The sequence below is a fragment of the Euprymna scolopes genome, chromosome 6 (genome assembly GCF_053919585.1).
Source record: "Euprymna scolopes isolate OS-2025 chromosome 6, ASM5391958v1, whole genome shotgun sequence".
NCBI classification, from domain to species: domain Eukaryota; kingdom Metazoa; phylum Mollusca; class Cephalopoda; order Sepiida; family Sepiolidae; genus Euprymna; species Euprymna scolopes.
Genome location: NC_136487.1, coordinates 106,590,298 through 106,617,068, shown reverse-complemented (window position 1 = coordinate 106,617,068; position 26,771 = coordinate 106,590,298). Strand labels below are relative to the sequence as shown.

Here is a 26,771-nt window from a genome sequence, read left to right as displayed (position 1 = left end):
ATATATATATATATATATATATAGAGAGAGAGAGAGAGAGAGGGAGATATTTTTTTCCCCCTAAATCCCTTCTTTATTTGTGGTTATAAATATGCTTAAAATAATCAGCCGAAACTGAGCAAAATATATTGTATTGTGGGGAGGGTGAGGATTGTAGATAAAACAAACAAAAAAACAACTGCGCACGTATCAAAATTTAAGGTTAAAAATCCGAATTTTGAATGTGTTTAGTTTTTCATCTTTTGTTTTTGAAGTGTTAAATTCGTTGATTATTATCTTTCAGATTAGCAAAAAAAAAAAAAAAGTCATTATTTTTACGAAAAACACTACTTTTAAATCTTCGAAAAATAAATTAATAATTTTCTTTTAGTGAGTCCAATATTGCTAATATACCATTAAATAGGAAATGCTTTGACGAATCGATACCGAAAAAGAAAAAAAAAAAATCAATAAATAACTGTTTATTTCGCAAAAATACGATAATTTCGTGCTGCAAGTTGTTATGTGATATTACCTCACCTATGGTAGCTCATAAGGCCTACACACAGTTGTTGATATTTACAAACAGTTGTTATCTCCCCCTTTTTTGTTGTGACTTGCGTTTGACTTAGTTTAAAGTGTAGGGGAATTGCATCTACCACACTCTCTCGTCCAAAAACACTTGGTCCTGATTGTAAGAGGTCAAGACAATCAAGCGTGATACTAGACGTAGGGGTTGTCTCCAATATATACGGCGCATTCATAAAATGGTCACCCATCTGGTACTGGCTAGCCTCATCATGCTTAACTTTGGGGGTTATATATCATGAAAAAAGAATTAAACTCTTATAAAGTTGATTCTTTAATCATCAAAACAAACGTTAAAAATGCATGGAAATTTGCAGGACTAAATGAACTTAATTTAATCTTGTAAAGGCTACCATAGTTTCTTCCAAACTATCATTAAATTTGGATTTTTTTTTTATTTCTCCACGCAAAATCTATAGAGTGAGATAAAAGATGGAATTATTTGAAATTCAGATACTTATGTTATAATATTTTTGCATATTCTTATAGCAAATCATCTTAAATCTTATTTAGACCAAAAAAAAAAAAACAAAAAAAAAAACAAAAGATTCAAAGACCTTTAAAAAAAATATTTAAATGTGTTACACATCGATTAAAAAATTATTAACAAAAGTTTTATATTATTCTGCTTTTAATATGATAAAATTGAGGCTTTTATCTTTCTGGAAAAAAAAGTTGTTTAAGAATAATTGATTTTAATAGATTTTATTTAAAAAAAAAAAAAAAAAATTGGTTTTTCTTCCATTTTTGGTAGTGCCTAATTTAAATCTTAAATAAAAATGGATTATAAATACTTTAGATTTGATAATTTTTTACAAACTACTTCACATGACAAATCTGGAAAATTGATTGTTCCTCAGTTGTTTTATGGCATATTAACACATTTTTGTTTCATGGCATATTAACATATTTTTGTTTTATGGCATATTAACATATTTTTGTTTTATGGCATATTAACATATTTTTGTTTTATGGCATATTAACATATTTTTGTTTTATGGCATATTAACACATTTTTGTTTTATGGCATATTAACACATTTTTGTTTTATGGCATATTAACACATTTTTGTTTTATGGCATATTAACACATTTTTGTTTCATGGCATATTAACATATTTTTGTTTTATGGCATATTAACACATTTTTGTTTCATGGCATATTAACACATTTTTGTTTCATGGCATATTAACACATTTTTGTTTCATGGCATATTAACATATGTTTGCATCATTTTATGTTTAGTCATCCTATTAAAAGATTTTTATGTTTCAAGTTCTTAATATATTCAAATATTTATAGATCAATTTACTTCAGAAATACAGGAAGCATTTACAAATGTACTACTACAACACATGAAAATGAAGCAAAAAGTAATGCCAATTAAAAGGTGACAGCAAAATTAGTTCAAATTCATTTCCAAAAGAACATTGTTATTTTATGGTATATCGATCTTTTTCATGTCATTAAATAATAATAATGTACATTGTCATCAATTATATGTGATTAATTGAACACAAGTCACTGGGAAGGTGGGGTATCATAACTGTTTTAATAATATTAGGATATAAACACAAAAGATCTGAAAGGTAAATATTTCAGAAAAGCTTGTTATTTTTATTATCCCTTTAAGAAGTTGTCAGAAAAATGTCATTTTAATGCATGAATTACGTTAAACATTTTTTGAGAATTGTTGCGTGCGTTCTGAGAGAGTAGACCAGTTTGCCCCCCCCCCACACACATACACCTTAAAATAAGGATGCACATGCATTTTCTAGTCATTTCAACAATCGTCTACATGTTACCGGGGAATCACAGAGTTGTTGAGTAAGATTCAAGATGAGAAAACGCAAAAAGAAGAAAAAAGAATCTGAATCAATTAAGTGATTGGCCTTGTCAACATCCAAATAAAGACTTCTCTAAACAATAAAATCAAGTTGTGTTTTTGGGGAGCAGGCATGAATCGTTGTGAGGGGACACTGACCAAGAACGAGAAAAAGGTATGTGTCTTGAGATCTTCTTATATATGACACATGCACACACAGAAGATAGCCGGTCACCTGTTAAAATTACATAGACACCACATTTACAGGAATATATACACACGAGAATATATATACCTCATTTCATCCTTCCACAACAGAAAATCACTCAAATGTCAGATTTGAGAAATTGTGCTGCATATAAAATATGTAATTAATTGAATTAATAATTTCAGTAAAATATAGTCAATCGTAAATTTTTTGTGGTTAAACAAAATAATACTTGGGTTGATTTACAAAGCGTGCTTTCTTAAATAGATCATAGAAGGGGACAGAAGTCCCTAGCACCGTCTCTTTCTACTTATTTATAATAGCAAGTCATAATTTCTAGCAATCAATCTATTTCCATAATGAGATGCCTTTCATTTTTTCATTCTGCTTTCTATACTGATTTATAGTATTTTTATTGTTTTAACTTTTCAGTTTGAGAAGTTTTGTTTCTTATTTCCATAATTTTTAATAAATATTTGTGTAAATATCAAAAGCTAACAAAACAAAATAAGAAAAAGATGTTACTACCATTATTTTGACCATCCATTTAATTTACACACAAAATAATGACAATTTTTGAAAAAAAAAACAAAAAACAAAACAAAAAAAAAAACAACAAAAACGCTGATTTTCAAATAATGATTAATGTAATCCATTTCCGAAATTTTATTAAAAGAAAATTTTTATTAAGTAATGGCTATTCCAAACTGACTGTTTTAATTTATTTTGAAATTATATTTAAAAGAAAGTGTTATTTAAAATCATTTAATTCAATTAATGTTCCAGTTATTAATGCTTTTTTTTTTTGTTACTGCGTTACTTTAATGTATTTTTGATTTTCTGACAACTTTTGCAAAAGTTCAATAAATTTTGTGATTATCTCCCCTTATTTCGAATCACACTCTTTCCAAACCTTTTATAAAAACTGTAGAAGTGACATTTTTTTTATTGATTTGTATCATCAGATGAAAAGGGTCTATCATGAGTTTAAGGATTATTCTTTATTTTGATTCCTTGTTTGATTTTTTAATGGATTATAAATATTATCATTTGTTCAAATGTTATTTTCATAATCAATTTTCTTGTTTGTTAATAAGCTTTATCTTTTTTTTATTATTTTTTAAGCTTTTTATTATCTCCATAGGTTTCTAATACACACACACACACACACACACACACACACACACACATATATATATATACACACACACACTAGTTGTACATACCCGGTGTGGCCAGATAAAAAACATACTGTTAGGTGAAGGGTTTAGTCTCATACTATTTAAGATACACCAAATAACCCTAGTTGTAATTGTCTGTATTTTTGAGATGAGGTGTTTTCATTTATTGGGACTGACTTCCTCATCTTGGTTGTTATAGTCACAACATTTCGGCCGTTTTGCCCTCCGGCCTTCATCAGGTGTTTTGTATCGAACTGGGGAAGCATTACAGTAAGCTACCACATATGTACGGTCTCCCCAAGATACACAAAGATGGTATTCCACTCAGACCCATAGTGAGCTGCCAAGGCCCAGCATGCCAGCCACTGAGCAGGTACCTTGTGGATATAATAAACCCATTAGCAGGCAAGTCATCAACACATGTAAAGAATTCTGCCCACTTCACGGAACTGATCAAGGGAGCACCCATCAGTACAAACCAAATGGTAAGCCTAGATGTGGTTAGCCTGTTCACTAAAGTCCCAACTAGTGAGGCACTAGCAGTAATTCAAGACAAACTAGCTGCGGACCTCTCCATGGAAGAGCGCCCATGTGTACCATTGCCAAACTTAATGGAAATGCTGACATTCTGCATAGAAACAACCTACTTCAGAATGGGTACTGACCTATATCGACAAGAGGAGGGGCTAGCTATGGGCTCGCCATTATCACCAGTGATGACGAACATATACATGGAATACTTTGAAGACATGGCCTTAGGTTCAGCTCCCTTAAAGCCAACTATGTGGCTAAGATACGTTGATGACACCTTCATACTCTGGCCCCATCAGGAAGACATCCAGGCTCTCCTAGAATGTGAACTCAATAAGACCATCGATACAGTTCACAATGGAGAAAGAAAAAGATAACCAACTGGCCTTCCTTGATATACTCATATCACGCACAGAGCATGGGTTTAAGACATCCGTATATCACAAGCCTACCTTCACAGGACAATACCTTCACTTCAACTCCCATCACCCATACAGTATCAAACATGGAATCGCACGCTGTCTACAACATCGAGCAGAGACAATAAGTAGCGACACCACTACATACCACCAAGAAATGGTCAGGTTGAAGAATACCCTCCGTCGTAACTACCCCGATAGCATACTATCCACCAGACGTGTTAATAGTATAAGAGAGGAGAATGAAACCCAAAAACTGCCTACCATACATACGCGGCATCTCCGAAAAGATTCAGAGAATATGTGCCCCCTACAACATCAGGACGGTATTCAAGAGCGAGTGGATGATGACATCTGGTACGAGTGAAGCCCCGCATGGAGGAGAACATGACCAAGAACTGCATATACTCCATCCCATGCAGTTGCAGAAAGGTTTACAAGGGTGAAACATGCCGCCCCCTTAAAGTAAGGGTGGAAGAACACCGAAAAGCGGTAACTAAAGGGGAGACGGAAAAATGTCTGGATGGAGAGGGGGGACCATCACCCCCTATGGGATGAAGTAAAAATAATAAATAGAGAGACACTCTGGAAAGTGAGAAAACTTAAAGAAACAGCTCACATGCTCGGACATAACAACCTACTGAGCAAACCAAGCGTAGAGCTGAATGCAATTTGGACACCTCTAATAGAGAGAGAAAACCTTGAATAACAACATAGGTTTAACATTAAGAAAAACCAACTAAGAATTGTCCTAGTGACCTATGGTCCTAGACGTTGTATCAAAGTTTACAGTTACCCAAAGGTGCTGAGTTCAATCCTGAACGAAGGCAGTGAAAAGTAACATTCAAAACAGAGAATCAGCAACTATGTCCCAGAGCCTAGCTGGAGTACGAACACGGTAGCCCCGTAATAATAATAAAGGGTTGGGTTTGAGACTCCTAACAAATGGTTCCCCAGTTCGATACAAAACACCTGATGAAGGCCGGAGGGCAAAACGGCCGAAACGTTGTGACTATAACAACCAAGATGAGGAAGTCAGTCGGACAATCTCAATAAATGAACCCTAGTTGTTACGATTTTCTTGAAAGATATGTTACGACTTGGCTATCTCCACTGGGGACTGTAAAGATAGGATCGCAACAATAATGAAAAAAATATATAATTTTTTGCTGGGATTAAAAAAAATAAATACAGGAAGGGATTATCCAAATTCTTCAAAGACAACGGTAAAACACAAGACAGAAAAACACAACCAAAATAACAAACAAAAGGAATTATGAATGAAAGTTCATTTATAACAACACAAAAAAAAAAAAAATATGTAAAAAAGAAAATGCAATTGTTTTGATAGTTTAAAATGTAATGTGTGAAAGAAAATAAATTGTCTTTATCGAGAGAGAATGTTCAAGTTAAATATATGCCAGACGTAAATACGATGTAACATTTTTTTTACTAAAAATGTTACATCCCACCACCTATTTAAGAAAAATTTTTTCCAAAGATTTTTCTAATTTAATACTTTTTATTCAATTTCACGAAGAGTAGTAAATAGTAAAATATCTCCAACCCTAACCCTAAATCTCTGAACCGTATTTTGTCAATTTGTTTTTAGATTACCATTTTTTCTCTTTTTTGTTGTTGTTGTTTAACTACTAAAAAAAAATGATAAACAGTCTGGAAGACGTTTTTTTTTTTTTTTTAAGAAGGGTTCTAGTTTATATATATTATACACGTGACAATGCATCGGCACAAATGTTATTAACTCTCCGGATATGCTGGATTTCCAAGTTATATTCTTGTAGAATCAAGCTCCAGTTTAATAATCTTCGATTTTTATCTTTCATGTTATGCAGGAAAGTGAGTGGGTTGTGATCAGTGTAAACGAGTATTTGCCTGCATGAGGAGGATACATACACGTCGAAATGCTTTAGGCTTAAGACGAGGGCCAACGCCTCCTTTTCAACAGTCGAATATCCTTTTTGATAAGCGTTAAACTTCCTGGAGAAATAGCTAACCGGGTGTTCAATGTTTGAAGTAGCACAGATCCGAGACCAGAATCACTGGCATCGATGGCCAAACGGAATGGGTGTGAGATGTCGGGAGCTTTCAAAACAGGTTGGGAACATAATAAAGATTTGATTTGCTCGAATGCTTTTTGACAAGATGATGTCCAGGAGAATTTCACCTTCTTGGATAGCAACTGGGTAAGTGGTGACGCTATGTCGGAGAAGTTGCGACAGAATTTCCTGTAGTATCTGGCCATGCCGAAGAATCGCCTCAGACTCTTCAAGCTGGTAGGGGCAGGATAATCTACGATACCCTGAATTTTGGCCTCGACTGAGGATATCTTCCCATAGCCGACTGTATGCCCCAGGTATATAACTTCAGCTTTGCCAAAGTCACTTATAGCTAAATGGACAGTAAGATTTGCCTGTCGGAGTCTATGAAATACGGTTCTCAGGGACGTTATGTGTTCAACCCAACTATTATTGTATATGACGATGTCGTCAATACAGATTTCGACACCATGTAAGTCTTGCAAGGATGAATTCATCATTCTCTGAAAGGCATAACTCTATACTGATACAAACCATAAGGGGTAACGGAAGCAGATATTTCTTTAGCCTATTCAGTCAAGGGTACACACCAATATCCCTTGAGTAGGTCTAATTTGGAAATATATGTGGCTGTGCCGATCTTATCGATGCAATCGTCCATCCTAGGTATGGGGTGAGAGTCAGCTTTTGTGACAGCATTCACTTTGCGATAATCTGTGCAGAAGCAAATGGATCCATCGGATTTTCCGACTAGCATGCAAGGAGATGACCAGCTGCTTTGGCTAGGTTCAATGATGCATATATTTCACTTCATGACTGATTATTTCTGCTTTATGTGGGTTGACACGATACGGGTGTTGTTTAATGGGAGGGCATTTTCAATCTCTACATACATCATGTTGAACAAGGTTCGTTCATTTGGGGACATCCGGAAAGAGATCGCTGTAGTCCCGAATAAGGAGGGTTATATCCTCTCTTTCGTTACTTGACAAATGAGATACGAGGGAGGTAATATTGGCTAATATTTCTAAATTTGATAATCTCAGGGTGGGGGGTGTTGGTTTTTCTCTGAGATCTCTTTGTTGTCATCCATTGGTTTCCTTGCGGAAGTGGGCGCAGTGGTGACCACGATAAGGTTTAATTTATCCCTTTCGAAATACGCTTTCAGCATATTGATGACACATCTGTGTTGACTTTCTACGATCAGGGGTATTAATTACATAGTTTAGTTCGCTGATCTTCCGAGCAATGGTATAAGGGCCATGGAACCGAGCCTTAAGTGGATAACCAGATAAAGGTAACAAAACAAGCATTTTGTCTCCAACTTTGAAGCTCCTGGGGACAGCATTTTGGTCATAATGCTTTTTCATTCTGGCTTGAGTTGTCCGCAATCTTTCGCGTGCCAGTTGGCTGGTTTCATGTAGTCGATTTCGAAACTGTGATACGTACTCCAGCATGGGTTCGTGGGTGGATCCTTCCTGAAGCCATTTTTCTTTCAACAATGCTAGGGGGCCGCGCAACGAATGGCCAAACACTAACTCAAATGGACTGAATCCAAAAAATTCCTGTGTAGCATCTCGTGCTACAAACATCAAGAAGGGAATACCCTCATCCCAATCCTTCTGGTGACCAAGGCAATAAGTTCGGATCATGGTCTTCAGTGTAGAATGAAACCTTTCCAAGGTGCCATGGGATTGGGGGTGATATGCACTCGACTTGACTGTTTGTATGCCCAGCTTGTTCATGGACTGTTGAAACCTCCTGGACATAAAATTCGATCCTTGATCGGATTGCATTATTCTTGGCAGTCCAACCATGGAGAAGAAGTTGAGAAGGGCCTTTATGATTTTCTCAGCAGATATGTTTCTGAGTGGGATTGCTTCTGGGAATCTGGTGGATGCGCAGATGAGGGCGAATATATACTGATTTCCCCTTTTAGTCTTGCAGTCGATCAAAATTCAGCAGAAGGGTTCCTCAAATGCAGGTATAGGATGTAATCGGGCGACTGGTATTTTCTGGTTCGGCTTGCCTACCATCTGGCAGATGTGACAAATTCGGCAATAGTTAGACACGTCTTTGCATACCCCTGGCCAATAAAAATGTTCAGTGATTCTCTCGTAAGTCTCGCGAATGCCTAAGTGGCCTTCCAAGGGGATTTCATGAGCCACTTCTAATACTTCAGCCCTGCGTGTCCTAGGTAATACTAGTTAGTATAGTACTGACCAGTCTTTGTGCGTGGAGGATTGTGAGGGCCTCCACTTCCTCATCAGCACGCCGTTTTTTATGAAGTAACCAGAGGGTACTTTCTCCAGTTCTTTCTTGGGTAGCGCTTCTTCGAAAATTGAAATCCATGATCAACTGTCGTGAGGTGGGAAACCTGGGAGAGGGTTTGTGGTTAGTAAGGAGATTATTTGTATCCACGGGTGTTGATTTAGTTTCCACCTCAGGATTCATGAATAACTGGGAGAGGTTAATTTCTTCGTCCTCCTCGGACTGATCTTTCATTGCAGACTCTTCTTCTGCAGTTCTTTTTGCAGTCTGCGCACAGGTTACTGCACCTGGGAATATGCCGGGGTGTTGCTCTTCCATCAACTCGGTATTTTCTGAGATGTCTAGCTCCATTATCACTCTTGGGTGGGGGTGACTCTTTCTCCGGCTAAATCATTCCCGAGTAACATCAAGATGCCCTTCATGGGTAGGCTACTGACTACGCCCACTTCTACCGGACCGCATACTATATCCGAATCAAGAGAGACTCGATGGATTGGGACATCGATGTAATTTCCACCAATTCCGCAAATCACAACGGATTCTCCTGTGGCTGTTTGTGACTCGCATGGCATACTCTGCTCCAAAAAATAATTAATTACATTTTTTTTACTAAAAAAATGTAACAATATATATATATATATATATTGTTATATATATACTAGTTGTACATATCCGGTGTGGCCAGATAAAAAACATACTGTAAGGTGAAGGGTTTAGTCTCATACTATTTAAGATACACCAAATAATCCTAGTTGTTACGATTTTCTTGAAAGTTGACCATATTTTGATTTTTCGGAAGCATAAAACAGTCATTATAACCAATGAAATTCAAACAGGGAAATAAAATCTCATAGCTTAAATGAAAACTTCCGTTTTTAAACACAGCTGATGTTAGTTACACTAATAATTAAAAATCAAATTAAAAATAAATTAAATAAATCAACTTCATATAATCTATATATTAATAGGATAGTGTGAGCGTTATTTTGTGTGTTATGCTTACATCAGAGTGACTGTCATTTAATTGCTATGGACTTTCATTTTTTTTAATAAATAATTTTACCAAGAATTCTTGATAAATTTTGGTTTCGGTTTTAGCTGAAGGAACTCAAGTTATATATATTTTTTATAAGTTTTGATTTTAGTTTCAATTCAAGCTGATGCACCCAAGTCATATGGATATATTTTTGAAATAGCAACTTTATAATATATGAAAAATCGATAGAACATTAACTCTATAATAATATATGCAAGAATTAAAATATCACATTTACGTGTACTTTACAATCGGGCTATGCCGGGCATCCTTGCTAACTTAGATAAATATTTTTGCAGTTTCAATAAATGAGTTACAATAATATCAGAGCATCTCCATTTACGCTGAACATCTGCAGAATGCCAACATTAATATATTACATATGAATGAGTCCCCTGTGCAATTTCCACAGGTCCCGCTAGTATTTCTGAATAGAATACTTAGAACAATTCTATTAATAATTTCCATTAAAAATTTAGAGCTAATTATTAAAACAGATTTTCTTTAATGTAATATGTTGATTCCTTTTGAATAAATAATACACATAGAAATCATGCAGAAATGAAACACATAGAAATCATGCAGAAATGTATATAAGTCGATATTTACCTGTCTCCCACCGTGAGAAGATGTGACACAGGGTTCAAAGGTAGGAAAATGAGTCAGTGCTCTAAAAGAAGGAAAACTTTGGGTCTGCAAAAAATATGCTTGAGTAGCCCCATTGGCATTCCCCAGTAAGGGTAACTCAGGCAATAAGCAATAAACTTGCTCCTCTTGAAAGCTAGGGTGGATGTCCTAGGGCTACACAGAGCATTTTGCATCAGCAAAAAGACCACGAAAATGGCCTAGTTTCTGTTGGACTGAGTTTCCAGGCGGGAACCTTGACCGATATTAACTGTGAAGTTAACAGACAACCGAGTCTTTTTTCTACATTAAAATCTATTTGTGAAACAGTGTACCTTATCTTTTGTATATAGTAATCAAACTGTGAACAAATCAGGAATACAACTTTATTATTATAGATATATTAAAGATTATCACATGTTTTAGTACAATGTAGTAAGGGAAAAAGAGATGCTTTAAGGTTTTTCATCTTCAACCATGCAAAAACCTGGATCGTAAGTAATGAGTCATGCAGTGAATAAATTTAAAATTGAAGTAAAATAAAATCATTTCATAAGTTTTTTCATAGACAATTTCTTGTGTAATCTCAAAATAAAAAAACAAATATTAACTTTTGTTTTCGCAATTCAATAAAAACTGAATAGTAAAGAAATTATTAAAATTGCTTTATGGGGTGATGAAAGTGATTGTTTTGTTTCAGTTTAATTTGCCCCCCCCCCTTTAAAAAAAACAAAAAAAAACTAGCGGGAGTACCCGGCATGGCCCAGGTGTATTGTGGTGGCGTAGTAAGGGTGGGAATAAACCGCAGCCCACCACAGTGGGGGTGGAAAGAAACAACAGGGTGGAGAGAGATGTTGAAAAAAATAAGTGGTAGTAGGCTGGAACCCATAACGCGAAGGAGGAAAAGAAGGTGAAAAAAAACAGTAACGCGTTAGCTGATGTCGTCATTACGCAAGCAGAAGTTGCGTGCATCAAATTTAAGCAGTCAATCAAACGTACAATGATTTAAATGCTTAGTATTTATTTGTTTCCCCACAAAAGCAAATTAGACACAAGGTTGTTTTTAATGTGGGGGAAGATCAGCTCCCTAAAAAAAAAAGGAAGCACTCTGGCAATATCCAAATAAATAGTAATTGTCTCAGTATGAACAGTTTCCCCTACATTGACCAAGCACCAATTAACTTAAGTGAAGCATCAATCCAGGCCCAAAGGCCAAGAATTCTTTGCAGCTTTTTCAAACAGTTTCACTTTATTTGAAAAAGTCAAACAAACGAGACGATGCCATGGTGGGAATATAGAGACCGTGTCTATTTGCGAATCTGAGATATTACGATCAGGGAAGTGTGTGAAAACTTCTCGCAGAATCTAACCGATGCGAGAACTCCGATGCAAAAAGCCTTTTGCAGACATACATAAACGCTAGCGGCCATTTTGCCTTCTATAATATAAATCACACCTGTTTGTTTAAATGTACATATGTATGCATGTCTGCCTAAAACTTTTGACAGAGGCGACGGATTTTCACGAGATCAGTATCATTTTGAAGCTCGATGTCTCAGATGACAAATATCGTAAATTGGCCAAAAACTGGGCAGTTTTCTACAAGGAGGGGGTCGATTTTTGCGAGTCATTGTATAAGTTGGATTGACTTTGCCTAATTTTAATGTTCCGAACTTCTGGTCGCATCATGGAGTAGCGTAAGATGCCAGATTTTCTTTCATTTTCTTTTCCGTCTGATACCACTTTTTTTTTTTTTTTTTTGCTCAACACACACCTCCAAATTTCGGGCACCCAGACTAGGTATATATATATATATATATATATATATATATATATATATATATATATATATATATTAGATAACTTCCGGTTCTGGTAAGACTCCATTTTTTAAACTAAATAAACATTTAAAACTAAGTAAGTAAAACACTAGAAATTTACTCAGTTCGATAGAAGTAACTTATCTTGCCTTTGGTAACATTTATTTGTTTTTGAACCACTTTTTCGTACCTCTGTCTATTACAAAATAAACCTGTAATTTTTTATTTTTAATCTTTGAGATTGTGTTAAGATATCATTAAAATGACGTGTAACCTTCGCAGCCACCCAGTGGGTTACACAAAAGGGATTGGGTTGAAACTAAACACATCTTCACCAAAATCTGAATTTAGTAAAACTAGTTGTCTCACTCGATCCAAAAGACGTTTATTTTATTTCTCTATGTCCAGAATTTGTACGTCTTTTGGGTCGATTGAGACAACTAGTTGTACTAAATTCAGATTTTGGTGAAGATGTGTTTAGTTTCAACCCAATCCCTTTTGTGTCGAGCTGGGTAAATTTCTAGTGTTTTACTTACTTAGTTTTGAATGTCTATTTAGTTAAAAAAATAAAATGTGAACAACAAAAATGGCCACAATGTATCTCTTACATCATTGATGTCGTGACGATGATTTAGAATAAGGCGGACGTGTGCCCATCCCCTAAAACATTGTTTTTCACTGTTTTTCCCCCGACGATTATCAGATTACAAGCTAAAGTATTTTATTAGTAGAAAAATTTTTGAAAAAATTAATTTAATGACTTTTAAAAAGAGGGTTCACTTTCTCGTTTTAACGTTATAATCATGCGACATGTCGGTAAAGAAATGGACAGCTGTATGCTGCATAGTTGTTTCTCATCTCTTTTAATAACATTTTTCATTGCACTGCAGTCTACCAGACCTCACAGATAAATCTAGGTTGCAATAAGGCAACTTGTTGCAACGTCACTTATTTCTAAACTTTATCTTCTGGGAATTCTTCATATTATTTCAATCACTTTGCAACAAGTTTTTTTTCATATCTACCTGGATTGAATTCCTTTACAGGAATGGAGTCTTCCCAGCTTGCATTCTTGATGGACAATAGAAAAGTGACACAATCATTAGTCAATCACACACTGGAATGACTATAGAGGTGTTGAAACCTCTTGAAGCAGAAGTTCTAGAACTACATAGTTGGTACATCAACTTATGGTTGGATGAGTTGAAACAAGTTGATAAGGAGATAATCAGAGTGGCTCGTCCTCATGAAGTGAGTGATTTGGTTAATGATATCTTCTCCTATAAGACTGGCATACATTTATCACTAAGAGGCACGAGGAACTCTCTTCCCTCGGCAGAATTTACTACCAGCAAGAACAACACGCATCACTTTTAGATCTGTTTCTGACCACAGTTCCCGATGATTGTGTTACAAATTCCCACAGCCCACTTGGGAATGCTGATCATGTAGTGATAATAGTTGAAATCACCCTAAACTCTAGAGCTAAAACGGAATAGCCATTGCTCAAAACAACGAGATATTATAAAAAGACTGACTGGGAAGCCATCAGGGATCTCATCAGAGATGCCCTATGGGGAAATATCTTTTCACTTTCTGCTGAACAGTGCGCAAATGAGACCATGAATGGTTCATAGCAGCAATTGAAGCACATGTTCCCATGCGGAAGTTTTATAGCAAGCCCCACGCTCCCCAATGGTTTACTTCTACTTGTGCAGCTGCCATCGCGCAAAGGCAGCATGCGTACCGCAGATTTAACTGACATAAGTCCAGTTCTAACAAACAGAAGTATATAGAAGCTAGAAATAACTGTAAGAAAGAAATAGCAACAGCTAAGAGAGAATTTACTGAAACCACCAAAAAACGCATCGAAGCACAGAAATTAGGAACCTGCGACTTCTGAAAAATCTACAACAGTGTAGTAAATAATGGGCAATCAATAATTCCCCCACTATCCAACAATCATGAGGTTGTTTGCTCAGCAACCGAGAAGGCTAACATGCTTGCCAGTCGGTTTGCCTCCAACTCCACACTGGACCCTGCTAACCATCCCCTCCCTGACTTTCCTTTGTGGACAGATGCCACACTAGACGATCTGAAAATCATCCCTTCTCAGGTGCAGGCTATCATAAAAAATCTTGACACTTCAAAAGCATGTGGACCTGATCTCAACCCGGCTGTGCTATTAAAAAAGTGCTCCGCCGAAGTAGCTTCGGTTCTCTCCAAACTTTACAACAAATGCCTTAATGAATCTTGTTTTCCTGCCTGCTGGAAAACTGCTTCTGTCGTACCAGTTTTCAAGAATTCCAGCGAAAGAACTGACCCAGTAAATTACCGCCCCATTAGCCCCCTCCCACTTTTTGCCAAAATATTTGAGTCCATAATTAACCAAGCTCTAGTCCATCACCTTACAGATGATAAACTTCTGACCGACCAACAATATGGATTTAGGCAAGCCTGTTCCATGGCAGACATCCTAACTGTAATCTCTGAGTGTATATAGCATTCACTTGACAAAGCAGGGGAGGGTAGAGCGATAGCTCTAGATATATCTAAGGCTTTTGACAGGGTATGGCATGAAGGTCTTCTCAGGAAAATCAGATCATATGGTATCACTGGAAGAATACTTCACATAATTACATCCTTCTTAGATAAGAGAAAAATACAGGTTGTCTTCGATGGTTGTACATCTAAACAATATGATATAAATGCGGGAGTGCCTCAGGGGTCTATCCTTGGACCTCTATTATTCCTAATATTCATAAATGACCTCCCTGACAAAATTGTCTGTGAGATGGGTATATATTCTGATGACACTACACTCTATAACAGACACGAGAGGAAAACAAATGAACACATATCTAAAGAAATGGTGGAAACACTAGAGGATGACCTCCAATCTGTAGTGGAATGGGGACAAAAATGGATGGTCATCTTCAATGCTGCCAAGACTAAACTTGTTTCCTTCAATAATTACAAGAAACCTTCTCTATCACCAATAGCAATGGCCAAAGATTATATCTTTTAAACTCCTTGGCCTAACGTTCACAGGAAACACGAGTTGGAAAATTACATTGAGAGCATTGCCAGGACCGCTACGAAAAAGGTAGATTTTCTCTACCGTGCTAGAAAGCTACTAACCCCCACTCTTGCACAGTAACAATGCAAAGTCGTTTATTGCAGGATGCAGTGTAATACATGAAACCTTTACCTATAGTGCATAACAAGATTTGGAACATTTGAAATAGAGTACGTTAAAATACTCTTGTACTCCTTGGTATGGAAGTGTTTGGGAGAGGCTCATAAAAACCATAAAGTCATGCTTGTATAAACTGATTGGTTGAGCCAGCTATATTTATTTTGACCTTTTGACTACGTTGTCTGATGTCCAGACTGCTATGAATGACTAGCCTTTAATTTACAGAAGTTCCTTGAACCAACCCATAATCATTTTTTACACCCAGTAATTAATTCTCGGTTGATACTAAGGATAAACAAGAAGAATATCAGCCAAATTGAGCCCCTGACTAGAAAGCATCTGTTGGAGTCTTTAAGTTACCACGACAAGGCATTAAAAAGATTCAAGAGAGTATGGTGTCAGGAATACTTGTTAAGTATGAGAGAACGAGCCCAATCTCAATCTGGAAAAACATCTGATTTTTCAGTGACTGAGTGAGAATTAGTGATAATCAAGGCTCCTAATCGGATTTGGCCATTTTGGCTATTAGGAAGAATTACCCATTTGTACTTAGGTGAAGACGGATTAGTTAGATCTGTATAAGTGTGGAGATGGATCCTAGCAGGTTTACTCGTTGAAGAATCTTTACCCCTTAGAATTCAGCTGAGAGAATTCGGCCTGTGCAGGATAACAGTGATGCTGAAGAAGACATCTCCTCAGCTATTACATATAAGGCCTGTAGAAGAGGAATTCATCAAGTGGTGCCCGGTTTGCAGTTTACCTGACGGTGGTAATGCTATGATTTGTTGCAATAGGTGTGATAATTGCTTTTATTTTGCTTGTGTTGGTATGCGTCAGTCTCCACCGATATAACAAAATTGATATGAGTGGAATGTCTTTATGGAGAATTTGCTGTCCTCCCATTCTGATATTCCTTGTGTTGAACCGCGTGATGAAGGTGATGAACATATTTGGATCTGCCCTGGATGTGGACATCTAGATGATGGAACTGCCATGATTTGTTGCAATGGATGCCAGGCCTGGTATCATTTCCATTGCATAAGAATCCAACATCTTTCGCCTAAACAGGAGAGTTGATATCGTTGTTATTGCTTATAGTTGAAGCACTGATAAGCTAGGCGTGTCAGAATTTTTGGGTAATTTTTGACACGGCAGACATCCTTTCAAAATGGGGAGGGGGTGAATTTAAAAAAAAAACCCTCGTCTAGAATATTATATTCGGTTTATTGGAAAGAGCATAAAATTTTACATTGAACCTGAAAATATTGTAAAAATTGAACCAATAGAAAAATTTTGATAGATTTTTAAAATGAAAAAATTGAAAAAAAAAAATGAACTCGTAAAATTCAATTGCATTAATGCATTACGTAAACAAAATGGCTGCATGAAGGCTCGCAGGCACTTTGTAAACACTGTTTTTTTTTTAAACAAAAAATAATATTTCTATCATTTTTTTAAATAACTTTAATAGTTTATTTGGTATTATTATACAAACACCGTGACAGCGTTAGGGTTAGGGTTTAGGGTTAGGGTTAATTCGCTGTCACGGTGTTTGTATAAATTTACCGTTTATTTTGGAAGTATATTCCATAAAGAAAATAAACAACACACTTTAAAAAGAGAAATTAGGAGTTTTTAATTTTTTTTTAATATTTTATTCGCAGTTTTTTGTTTAGGGGTGTCAAAAAATTCCCTCAAAATTCTGACACAACTAGAACAGAGCGCTTCTTCAGATTACGCACCATGCAATTTTTTACATAAGATTTTCACTTTAATTCAATTTTTATGGTATTTTTATTATTAAATTGTTTCTATTTACTTGCCTTCCCCACAAGTTAAACACAAGAGCGGTTTTTAATGAGAGGAAAATCCAGCTCCCAAAAAGGGGAACTCTGGATAGGAACAAAAATAAAAATTGTCTCAGCCTAGAAAGATTTCCCCTCCACTGATTGAGGACAGAAAAGATGAAGTGTAGCAGTAGCACCAGACTACACAGCTTTTATCATTTATTTTCTGCAAATGTAAAAATTACAAATATTAAACAAAAATAAACAATTAGGAGTGAAAGTGCACTGACTGAGGGGGCCAAGACTTACCTTATGAAGTTGATTACGGGGAGATTGAAAATAAGAAAATAAAATGCCTTTCGGAATAAACACCAACACCCCCAACCTCCCAGTGTTAAGAACGGCTTTCAGAATATGCCCTCTCCGCCAACCTTTCCATGTAAAGAACGAATTTCGGAATAAACATCATTTGGAGGTTGGATAACCAGTGCACATTGAGCCAATTAGGCTAAAAAAAAAAAAAAAAAAAAAAAATGAGGAGGAGGGTCTGTAGTCATCTGTACCTTTTTTACTTGTCTAAGGAGTATCCCGAGTTAAAGTTCACACTCGTAACAATCACTCCAGAGGAGATAACTCACTGTTCCCAAATTAAATCGATTTTGTTTTTTTTCATAAGGCCAAGTACTGGTATTTATTAAATTGTTAAATGAAAGTACAGATTAATTGCAAAACGCTCTCTCCCACATGTTAATAATCTGTCTCTAAATAATAACGTCATTATTTCAGCACGGCCTGTATTCTCCGTACTAAAAATAAAATACTTCAGAAATGATTCAAATTAAAACGTGGCTTTTAAAGTTGAATTTCAAAATTAAATTACGACTTAGATAACGATAACTATATTCCGTTTCAAACATAATATATTGTTTTTGTTTTAATTATTGTTATTGCGGATGTTTTTATTACTTACTTGTGAACCTCAGCCATGAGGATAAATTTAAAGACAGTATTCGTGTTGTTTACCACGTACAGGAAAAGTTGTCCATTAAGACGCACGTGGGAAAAGATGTAAGAGTTCTAAACAAAAGGGAGGTCACTCCAATCAAATAAACTCGTTCGTTAGTCGTTGAATTTGAGTTAGTGCCCTTTGTTTTTTAATTTTTGAGAGTACTACTTTTATTATTCGAACTACTCCTCCCATCTTAAGTGTTATTCGCACAACATTGCGGTCGATGTAAGCTCGGTCGGAGGTTTATATATTTCACTAGCTCTTTAATTGTGACTAGCTTTCAACATCTCATTTGTTGCTTTGGTTTGTTTCCCAGTCAAGATATCAAATTATCATCCCCCCCACACACACACATCCGCATGCAAAGTTCTTAAGAGCAACAACTTCTTCTCTCCTAAAGTTCGACGTTAGAAAAACTAGATGGTAAGCACTTTGCATGACATCCAACAATGGCTGTCATGTGTTGCTTAAATGTCGAATATTGTTGCAGTTGCACTACTATTGTACTATCTCATAGGCACACATGTTAACTTCTTACGCTTCTTACCCCGATCCTTGCAAATGACGATCTCTTGCTTCATTCATCTACAATGGATGTTCTCAGTTTTGTCATTTTTTTTTACTTGGAATATTTCCATCTGCATGTGTCAGGAATTTCGGGAATTTCACTCCCTCACCCCCAGTGTGTTACCACGAGGGACCAGATCAATGGACAGTGTGATCACTGTGCTACGACGGTGAACATTTAAAAAACGGCGGGTGTCGCCGCGCCGGTGTTACGATGTTACTGAGATTATGTTTTTCTATTAAAATGATGTCAAAATCAGCGTCAAGACGAAGTCGAATATGAAAATTAATAATATGTTTTTTTTTTTTATTTAACATAGCAAGAAATAATGAATCATGCTTTTATTGTGACATTATGGTATTATTACCATACATTAACATGGGTACTAATTAGTGGTCACCATTTCGGTAGGCTCCCACTTCGGGGCGCCTCCGATAACAGGGAGAACTGGAGCGCTGAAATAGAAAGAAATACTGGTAAAAGAAAATATTGTCTTCTTATAACAATGAGGACGTGTAACGCGACTTTGTTATGAATTCATGAGGTTTTATATATCCAATATATATATGTGTGTTTTCCCGAAACTCGGGTTACAAAGAAAGACAGTGCATTTTGTAAAGTCTGTATTAATGTTCAATGCTCCTCTTGGCTACCTAATGGGAGCTGAGGAATGAGGCGTGTGCTCTGTCTCTAGTCGCCGTGGAAGTAAGGACGTTTCCTTCACTCGAATGTCCCACGTAAACCGTTCTGGCTTTTCATTGGCTGGAACCTCTGATGACGTATAAGAAGAAAGGAAAGAAAAGAGAAAAGAGTAGGGAGAAAGAGAGAACTAAGGTGAGAATACAGCCTAGTCTTGTAATAGTAGTAGCAGCTCGCTACAAGAGTCCCCCTCCAATTAACGGAATTAAGTAACTTATACCCAATTATTAAATCTGTTCTTTGTTTAAAAATAAAAGTATTCGTTTTTCTTCTTCCATGTCACCTTCCTTCCTGCTCTAGACTTATATGTGTCAGTAGCAATACCATCTTCGACTTTGTCGGTATCGTCTGTCCTAATAATCTTATCACTAGTATTAACTTTATCTGTCTGTGACTTCTCCGTCTGTCTAATTTTATTACTAATAGTTGGTTCTATATACGGTTTTAATCTATCTATCGATACGTGTGTGTGAGTACCATTGTTCATGTAGATCTGGAAATGCTTGTCTGATCGAGTCAATACTTTATAAGGACGTGAGTAAGGTGCTTCTAATGGTTTTCTAACTCGATCGACCCTGAGCCATACTTTTTCACAGGACTGTAAGGTTTTTGGTATGAAAGTTTTTGAATTGTCGTAGATATGTCCTTTTCCATTGTCGAGTACATCAATTTGGGGACATCCATTCATACAAATTACTTATGTACTTATTATTAACTGGAGTCTCTCCTGCTCTCCATTTGTGTATTAACTGCTGAGGAATCAATATCGGAGCTCCAGTAACAGATGTAAAAGGGGAAAAACCTGATTCGTTAGGGGTGCTACGTATACCAAGTAGAATCACCGGTATGGCTTTCATCCATGATTCTTTGCGAGCTATTATAACTGCTTTAAGAGTACGGTGTGCTCTTTCGATCATCCCGTTACTTTGAGGGTGATACGAAGTTGTCCTCAATCGGTAAAAACCTACTACCTTGGCTAATTCCTGGAACAACTCGCTCTCAAACTGACTACCTCTGTCAGTTACAACATGCAGTGGGACTCCAAATCTGGATATCCATGCATTGATAAATGCCTCTGCTACCGACTGTGCAGTTATTTCAGTCATAGAGTGTACTTCAATCCATCGAGTTGCATGGTTGATGCAGGTAAGCAAGTATTTGTAAGGGCTTAGGTAAGGGTCAGACTCATTGCGCATTAAGGGCAAGGGACTGACAATATCAATATGTACCGTCTGGAAACGTGCAGATGGTAACTCGAATTCTTGGACCACAGACTTTGTGTGTCTATGAACTTTTGCTTGTAATTGTTCTATCTAAGCTGGGCCAAAAGTATCTGGACTTAACCAGTTTAATAGACGCTCCCGTACCAGGATGTGCTAAGCTATGTAAACTGTTGAAAATAGCCTGAGGAAGTTCTTTTGGGATAAACGGTCTGGGGTACTTCGTCGAAATATCGCACAGAACTGAGCCAATTTCCTTCGATACACAATATTCTTTTAAATCAGTGTATGACTTTATCTTGTCATCACCTCTTTGTGCCTCTGCTATTTCAGCCAAATTGCATGCATCTATCTGCACAGCTAATGCAGGCCGAGACATACAGTCTGCAACTATATTCTCAGCTCCTTTAATATACTTAACGTCAGCAATATATTCGGCAAGTACTGACAAGTGTCGTTGTTGTCGATCTGTCTTTGCCGGTGTCTGACTGTAAAATGCTCCGCACAGTGGCTTATGATCAGTGAATAATGTCACGTGGCGACCTTCTATGAGGTGGCGGAAATGTATCACTGAAAAATAAGCTGCCAGTAGCTCTCTGTCAAATGTGGAATACTTAGTTTGGGCTTGGGAAAATGTTTTGGAAAAGAAACCTGTAGGTACTGGTTTCTTATCTACCAACTGGTGCAATGCAGCACCCGCGGCAAATTGGCTAGCATCCGTAACTAGGTGGTACTCCGTAGTTGAAGACTGTGGATGAGCTAACATCGTTAATTCAGACAACTTGCTTGCTATTGCTTTGAAAGCGTGTGTTTCTTCCTCATTAAGCTCGGTCTTTGCTTCTGGATCCAACTTCATTCGTTCAGTTAACGGTAAAACTACAGATGCATAATTAGGGACTAACTTACGGTAAAAACCTGTCATCCCCAGAAATCTGCGTAAGCTTTTTGAGTCCTTAGGGACTGGAAAATTTTCCAACTCTTTAATTTTCCTTGAAGTAGGCAATAAACCTTCTTTGTTTACATGGAAGCCTAAAAAGTCTAACTCTGGTACTCGAAATACACACTTATCTAAGGAAATCTTTAAATTGTTATCGCTAAGGATTCTAAATACTCTATCTAAGTCTTCCTTGTGTTGTTGTTTGCTATCGCTAAAGACTAATATGTCATCTAGGTATATAAATACGCAGTCTAAAACTTTAAAAATATCTTGTCCATAAAACACTGAAATGTAGCCGCAGCATTCTTTAAACCAAATGGCATGTAATTAAACTCAAACAAGCCAAAAGGTGTCACGACTGCTGTTTTAGGCACATCGTCAGGGTGTACCTTAATTTGATGATACGCTGAGGTTAAATCTATTTTAGAAAAATACTGTTTACTAGTTAACTACGTGCAGAACGAATTTATATTTGGTATCGGATAGCGGTCTGTTTTCGTAATGCTATTTAGTGCACGGAAATCACCGCAAGCTCGATACGAACCATTCGCCTTCTTTACTAAATGCAACAGGATTGCCCACTCGCTACTGGAAGGCTGGATAACTCCAGTATTTAATAACTTTTTAAATTCCGCCTGCGCTGCGTCTAATTTAGGGCCGGAAAGTTATCTGGCTTTAGCAAAAACTGGTACCCGGCTGCCTGTATCAATCCTGTGATACACTCCACCATAGTCTTTGTTTGTGCCGCTATGTAGTGGAAGTACATTATCATATTTACTTATTACCTTGGTAATATAATCCGCTAGGTTGATTTTATTAAGTATTACCGCATCGGTTTCTGTTACTGCATTCACTGTAATCTCACACTCCGTTACGTTATCACGGATGGATCGATTTTTGCAATCCACTATGACGTGAAATTTGTTCAAGAAATCGAATCCTAGCAAAGGGTTAGTGACAAATGCGATCACAAAACTCGATTGGAAAGATCTTCTCAAACATGGAATTTTTATTTCTAAGTTCATTTGACCATAGCATTTTATACTCTCCCCGTTAGCGGTTGAGATATGCACAGGGGTTGGCTCCAGGGTAACTCCATTTACTACGGAATGTGGCAAAATGGAAACACTGGCCCCTGTATCTATAATAAAATTAACTGCTCCTATCTTGGCAGAGACTTGTAATAACGGCGGGACCACTGGAGCAAACGCAGTCCGCCTGTCTAGTTTTCCGAGTCACTTGGGGCAGGGGAGGAGGGGCGTGAATTAGGTAGCATTTGTATACTGCTCTTCTTCTTTGGCCACTTACACCAGGGCTTACATGTGCGAGCCTCTTCTGCAAAATAAATATGTGCTCTACACATCTTCGGTCGCTGTTTCTGTCAATATGGACGTAAACTGGCCGGGATGTTTTCAAAAGCATGTCTGGTGGTACTATAATCGTTTGCCTGAGTATGACTTCTAACCGCCTGGAATACTGACGTATTCTCTATCAACGGCATCAAATTGTCGGACAGTCGACCCAATTCCGTTAACGGCATCTTGGTGTGGGCTGCTACCACTGGTGCTATTTGCTTCGGAAGCACACGTATAAACTTGTGGCGCACTATCTCTTTGCTCGCTCCTATCCTATTCGCAACCGTCACCATCTCCTGGAGGTATAACGATGGACGACCAGATAATGTAGTGGTCCTCATGTTCGGGTCTGGTCTTTTCATAGGCAGATAACACCGACTCCATTAATTTAGCGTAATTAAGTGACTGTAAGATTGCTGGGGGAATATTTGTCACTACGTCTGGTGGCAACGCGCTAATGACTGTGTAAAACTTTGTATCGTCGGTCGTCACGTGTCGGAGATGGAACTGCGCTTCTAATATAGAAAACCAACCGTTTACACTAGTCTCTATGAATTGTGGAGGGTTAATACTAACTTGCTGTGCATCCATTATTATTATTGTTATTATTATTATTATTAATATTATTACTACTACTATGGTTATTAGCTACTATCAGTTAATATTATTTCTTCTTTTTTATTTACTTGTAATGACGACTAAAGGAAATTGCTGGGGAAAAGGGGAAAAGTATGATAGAAAGAAGAGAGAGAGAGAGAAAAACGTACTCACCAGAGGTTAAATTCAGCCGTTACTGGGATTGATTATTATTAGATTTTTGTTATATATATATACGTATATGTATATATATATATATATAGTAAATGTTCTTCGAGGGGAAAAAAAAGAGTTTGTCTGGTGAAATTTACCATGTGTGTTCCAAAGATGGCGTATGTTGTCACGCACGTGCATTTCAAAGAAAGTTTTTGTATGTGTGTGTGTGTGTGTGTCAGCATGCCGTTTGTGAATCCGTTTTATTTGATCGGGCCACTTTCGTCGGAGAATAGTTTTTAGACGTGGTTCTAATTTTTTTTTTTTTTTTACACAGTGATCACCACTTATCAAGGATCAAGGCCTGGAAGCCACTCAGGGATAAGGGTTATTGCAAGTACATTACGTTAGTGTGGAGATTTGATGAAGTGTTTAATTAAGGGGGCGGTTCATTAGGAATTTGTTAACATTGGACTTGAAGACATCCAAGTTGTAGTCCGAAGGGAAGCAGGCAGATGGAACAGAGTTCCACAGGCGTGCAGTTCTAAGAAAGAAGCTTTGTTCATGGAATCCGCGTTTTGATTTAGGCACAGATATAGAGTGGAGGAAATTTTTCACAGTGGATTCAGCTAGACGGGTGTTTTTTGTGAAAGATTGGCAAGGGGGGACGAGAGATTGGAGTTCAGACGAGGACCTGCCATGGAAATAACGATAAAACAAGGATAGGCTCGCAACGTCTCTTCTGTGGGAGAGAGGTTGCAGGGTAGAGAAAAGGGCATCCCCCACTAAGCCACGAAGTCTATTTTGTACTCTGTCAAGGCAGGATAGGCTGTTTTTAGCAGCTCCTGCCCAGATATGGCAACAGTATTCCATCCTTGGACGTACTTGGCTTTTATATAGATAGAGAATTGCATCAGTAGTGAGATATCTTCTGGAGCGGTAGAAGGATCCCACCATCTTTCCAGCGACCTTGGCAACAGACTTGATGTACGTGTTCCATTTCAGATCAGGAGTAAAGGTCAAACCCAGAAGCTTGTCAAAACACGGGGCCTCACCCAAACGAGAGCCATCCATCACAATTGATGCCAGATGGGGATCAGAGCGTTGATGATGTAAGGATAGGAGTTTGGTTTTAGATGCATTAAAGGTAACCAGCCACATCTTCCCCCACTGAACCACGCGCTCGAGATCAGAGGAGAGAGAATCAGAGAGAACTTTGTCATTTATAGCCTTTGATGTGTTGCCGTAGATGGTCGTGTCATCAACATAGATGTCAACGAATGATTTAAGTATGTGTTAAGGGAGGTCATTGATGTAGATCAGGAAGAGAGTTGGGCCCAGGATTGACCCCTGAGGGACTCCAGCATTTATATTGCAGGCCTCCGATTTTTGTCCATCTACCACTACTCTTATGAGTCTATTGGAGAGAAATGATTTAATGATTGAGAAAACATTTCCAGTTATACCGTAGCTGGAAATCTTGTGAAGTAGACCCTTATGCCATACCTTGTCGAAGGCCTTTGATATGTCAAGAGCAATTTATCTGATGAAAATCACGTAAAATGACTTTTTTTTTTTTTTTCTTTAGTGTAAAACCGTTTCACAAAAATAGCAATATATATATATACATATATATGACTGGCATTTCTTAGAAAGCGGATTCATATATACCTTATCTTTGTATGGTTTTACTGTTGTCCTCGAAAGTTCGCTTTTTTTTTTTTTTTTAAATTTCTTTTTTCACTCCGTCCCGTTCTGGGTTTTTCTTGAAGATTGCGTGTATATACGCGCGCGGGGTTCACCATGTTATGGTATTATTACCATACATTAACATGGGTACTAATTAGAGGTTACCATTTCGGTAGGCTCCCACTTCGTGGCGCCTCCGATAACAGGGAGAACTGGAGCGCTGAAATAGAAAGAAATACTGGTAAAAGAAGACATTGTCTTCTTATAAAAATGAGGACGTGTAACGCGACTTTGTTATGAATTCATGAGGTTTTATATATCCAATATATATATATGTGTTTTCCCGAAACTCGGGTTACAAAGAAAGACAGTGCATTTTGTAAAGTCTGTATTAATGTTCAATGCTCCTCTTGGCTACCTAACGGGAACTGAGGAGTGAGGCGAGTGTTCTGTCTCTAGTCGCCGTGGAAGTAAGGACGTTTCCTTCACTCGAATGTCCCACATAAACCGTTCTGGCTTTTCATTAGCTGGAACCTCTGATGACGTATAAGAAGAAAGGAAGGAAAAGAGAAAAGAGTAGGGAGAAAGAGAGAACTAAGGTGAGAATACAGCCTAGTCTCGTAGTAGTAGCAGCTTGCTACAACATATTTTTTTTTGTGCTGATGCAACACACGAGTCAAGAAAGTAATAAATAAATTAAAAGTCCGATGTTTGTGAGAATGTAAAAAGTTTCTGGAAATAAATGTTCTGGCATAAAGCAATGTTTATAACTGTATGTATAGTCGGTAGGACTTATATATATATATATATATATATATATATATATATATATATATATATATATATATATATATAAAAATATAACACGGAAATTACATAATTCGACAATTATGTAATTTCCGTGTTATATTTTTATGTTATTGCTCTGTTTACCACATTGAGCTCTCATACCCGGATTTCCTCTGGAATTATTCCATTATAACATTATATATATATATATTAATAGTCTCATAGGATTTG

General features: G+C 37.0%; 1 protein-coding gene across 3 annotated transcripts in view; it reads right to left on the bottom strand.

Moving 5' to 3' along the window:
* LOC145277838 (uncharacterized) overlaps positions 1 to 19,254 on the bottom strand; it is a 125,672-nt gene extending 106,418 nt beyond the window's left edge. For 2 of the 3 annotated variants that reach the window (XM_080129764.1, XM_080129766.1), the window contains exon 1: positions 19,081 to 19,254. In XM_080129764.1, the coding sequence (XP_079985890.1) occupies positions 19,081 to 19,118 (38 nt within the window). In that variant the 5' untranslated portion in view covers positions 19,119 to 19,254. Of the gene's footprint in view, positions 1 to 18,494; positions 18,633 to 19,080 lie in introns of those variants that run through there. The other variant, XM_080129765.1, reaches the window with a different exon arrangement.
* Positions 19,255 to 26,771: the final 7,517 nt, after the last annotated feature.